Source organism: Brassica rapa, chromosome A08 (genome assembly GCF_000309985.2).
Source record: "Brassica rapa cultivar Chiifu-401-42 chromosome A08, CAAS_Brap_v3.01, whole genome shotgun sequence".
NCBI lineage: Eukaryota > Viridiplantae > Streptophyta > Magnoliopsida > Brassicales > Brassicaceae > Brassica > Brassica rapa.
The window spans coordinates 11,727,472-11,730,109 of NC_024802.2; the positions used below are offsets into that span (position 1 = coordinate 11,727,472).

General features: G+C 37.4%; 1 protein-coding gene across 1 annotated transcript; it reads right to left on the reverse strand.

Annotated features, from left to right (window-relative positions):
- Positions 1–1,645, reverse strand: LOC103834154. Its single transcript, XM_009110215.3, has one exon. The coding sequence runs from the start codon at positions 1,583–1,585 to the stop codon at positions 422–424; it is 1,164 nt and encodes a 387-aa protein (XP_009108463.1). The 5' UTR covers positions 1,586–1,645; the 3' UTR covers positions 1–421.
- Positions 1,646–2,638: the final 993 nt, after the last annotated feature.

Sequence of the window (2,638 nt, forward strand, 5' to 3'; positions counted from 1 at the left end):
ATATATATATTGTATTGTTATCTGAAAAAGTATTTTAGTAAAAAGTTAAAAACATAAATTACATAATTACATATTAATCAAATAATTTTTAATTACATAATTAAAAATTTAATATTAATTTATTTTAAGATTTATTTTAGTATAATGAATATAGTGTACAAAGAACTTTTAAAAATTATGAAAATGTTTAAGCCCGCATCGCGGGCAAAATACCTAGTAGTATAGATATTTTTGGTGTTTGGAAGCCCAGGCAATCTTTGATCATAAATAAAATACTAACAAATCTTTTCACTTTTCCGGGTTTATTCGTTTCTTTACAATACAAAACGTATAAAATTAACTCGAAATGTTAATAATTTGATTAACTTCAGTGGTTTATTAACATAAATAAATAAATTGTTAAAAATTCTCCATTTATTATTCATACGGTTTGAGCTTCCATGAAACCACTAAAACCCCCGGTGGCTTGTAGCAACCGTGGCGTGATTGCATGTGTCGGAGACGTCGGATAAGAAACCGGCGACGAGGTCGAGAACCTAACGTGTCGTGGCGACTCCATAGATCTTCTTGATTTCGAACCAGAAGTCTTCAAAACCCCTTTGATCTCTTTCTCTAAATTAGGTCCCTTGTCGAACAAGAAAGCCGCAGAAACAGGATCATCTTGATCATTGCCGCCTGGACCACCTTTAATTAGTTCAGAAGGCAAGTCAAAAAAATGTCCACCGAGATCAGCACTGTCCTCGTAAATCATAGCCGAAGACGTCCATGAACCGCACTCGAACCGCTCTAGTGAGGCTCGAGCGGACAGCACCGTAGTGTCTCTAATGGAAACGGTTCTTGCCATTGATTGAGTAGAAGTCATTGTGGTGGTTCTAGTGTACGAGGAGTCACCTTTACGAGATGATCTGATGGGTTTACCTTTGCTAAAACCTGGTAGGTAGAGACACAAAGCGCTGCATTTGAACCTGTCTTCCAACGTGTTGATGCTTTTCGCGTTAGCGGTATTGATATTGCTTTTGTTAGAATCTGTTTTTGAGAAGAAAGAGTTGTTTCCGCTACTCTTCTGAGAGAGAGTCTTGGCGTTGGATGAAGAGAAGTCATGGTGATGATGATGTCCATTTCTTGATTTGTGCACCATCATGTCGACATCGAGCGGTGGCTGGCAAGCACATCCTTCACCGCAAGATTTGCTTCTTCGAAACGCAGCGGCTGCATCTTGGACGAGCATTAGGTCAAGAACTTGTTCCGTGGTCCTGTCCTTCCAGTTATGACTAGTGCTATGTCTAGGTGACATGGCTACTGAGTTTGGGAGGCTGCAACTCATGAACTTAGTCTTATCTTGATAGTCCAACGGCTGAGACAATGCCACGTCGTCGATGTCTTTAGGCCTTGAGGATATCATGTCCAAGCTCCCGTTCCTTGACAATAGAGATTTAGGATCAACAGAGATTCGTCTCTCGGAGTCGGAGTGCATACTTGTCTTCTTGATCAGAATCTTTGGCTCGTCCCCACGGCCTAGAACCTCAAAGTCATGCCAATCCTCCTGACTACTATCGTCCCTGAAGCTGAGAACATCTGTCGCCATTTTTTAATTTTTCTTAAGTTGGTCTGAAAATGAATGAGAACTGATTTGAAATAGACAACCAAAACAGATTGATGAATACTTATATGCGGAGAAGAATGGGTTGCACGTCTGGTGACTACTTTAGTTTGTAGTCATGACTCGCACGTATAATAATGTAATGTAACCTAAAGTGTTGTTGACTTCATTTTCTAAAAATATGAAAATGTCCAAATACAGTTGACGTGTGATGGGGACATATCCAAGATCAAGAAGATAGATCTGCCTGCACGAACTACATAATTATAATATAATCAAAGTGTTTGGACGTGCATCATCAGTAAAGACCATAAGTCATTAATTAAGACAAGGAACAAAGACACTTATTATGAAGAAAATCGTCTTCAGCTTCTATGAAAATTGTGATTATGCATAAGCATCCTTTGATGGGTCATTCGAGGGAAACTATTACATTCGGGTTTATTATGAGTTTTCAACTTAAAACTAATTAGTGATTAGTGGATTAGTTATAACCCTTTATATATTACTTAATGTCCCTTGGAATTTCTGATATAGGATATATATCTCTAATAGAAACAAAGACAAAAATATACACCATATATTTATACTGATAAATCTTATTGAACAAACTTTATTGAATTGTGTTGTTTCTGAAGCGGTATGTAGACTGATCGCTAAATAAAAATGACCGCAGTTCAAAGTTTTCTAAAATATTATAGATTATGTACGTAATCTATCGCTAAATTTATCCCCAAATTTGCAATGTTTTCTGATTACCATTAATGTGCAAATGCAATACAGGTTGATCAAATCGTATCATTAACCAGTTGGCTAGATATTTGTCTTTTTACCCCCAAAAAACACTGGACTATTTTTATTGTTTTAGGGTTTATAAAGTCTTACATGGAGAATAAAGGAAGAGACGGAAATGCAAATAGAGGGAACTTGCGACAAACATCAATACTAGATGCTTCATCTAGATCATGCTTATGTTCTCCAAGTGGTCCTACCTCGATTCTCCAGTCGAACCGGTTCACAAGGTTGGCCAATGTGACC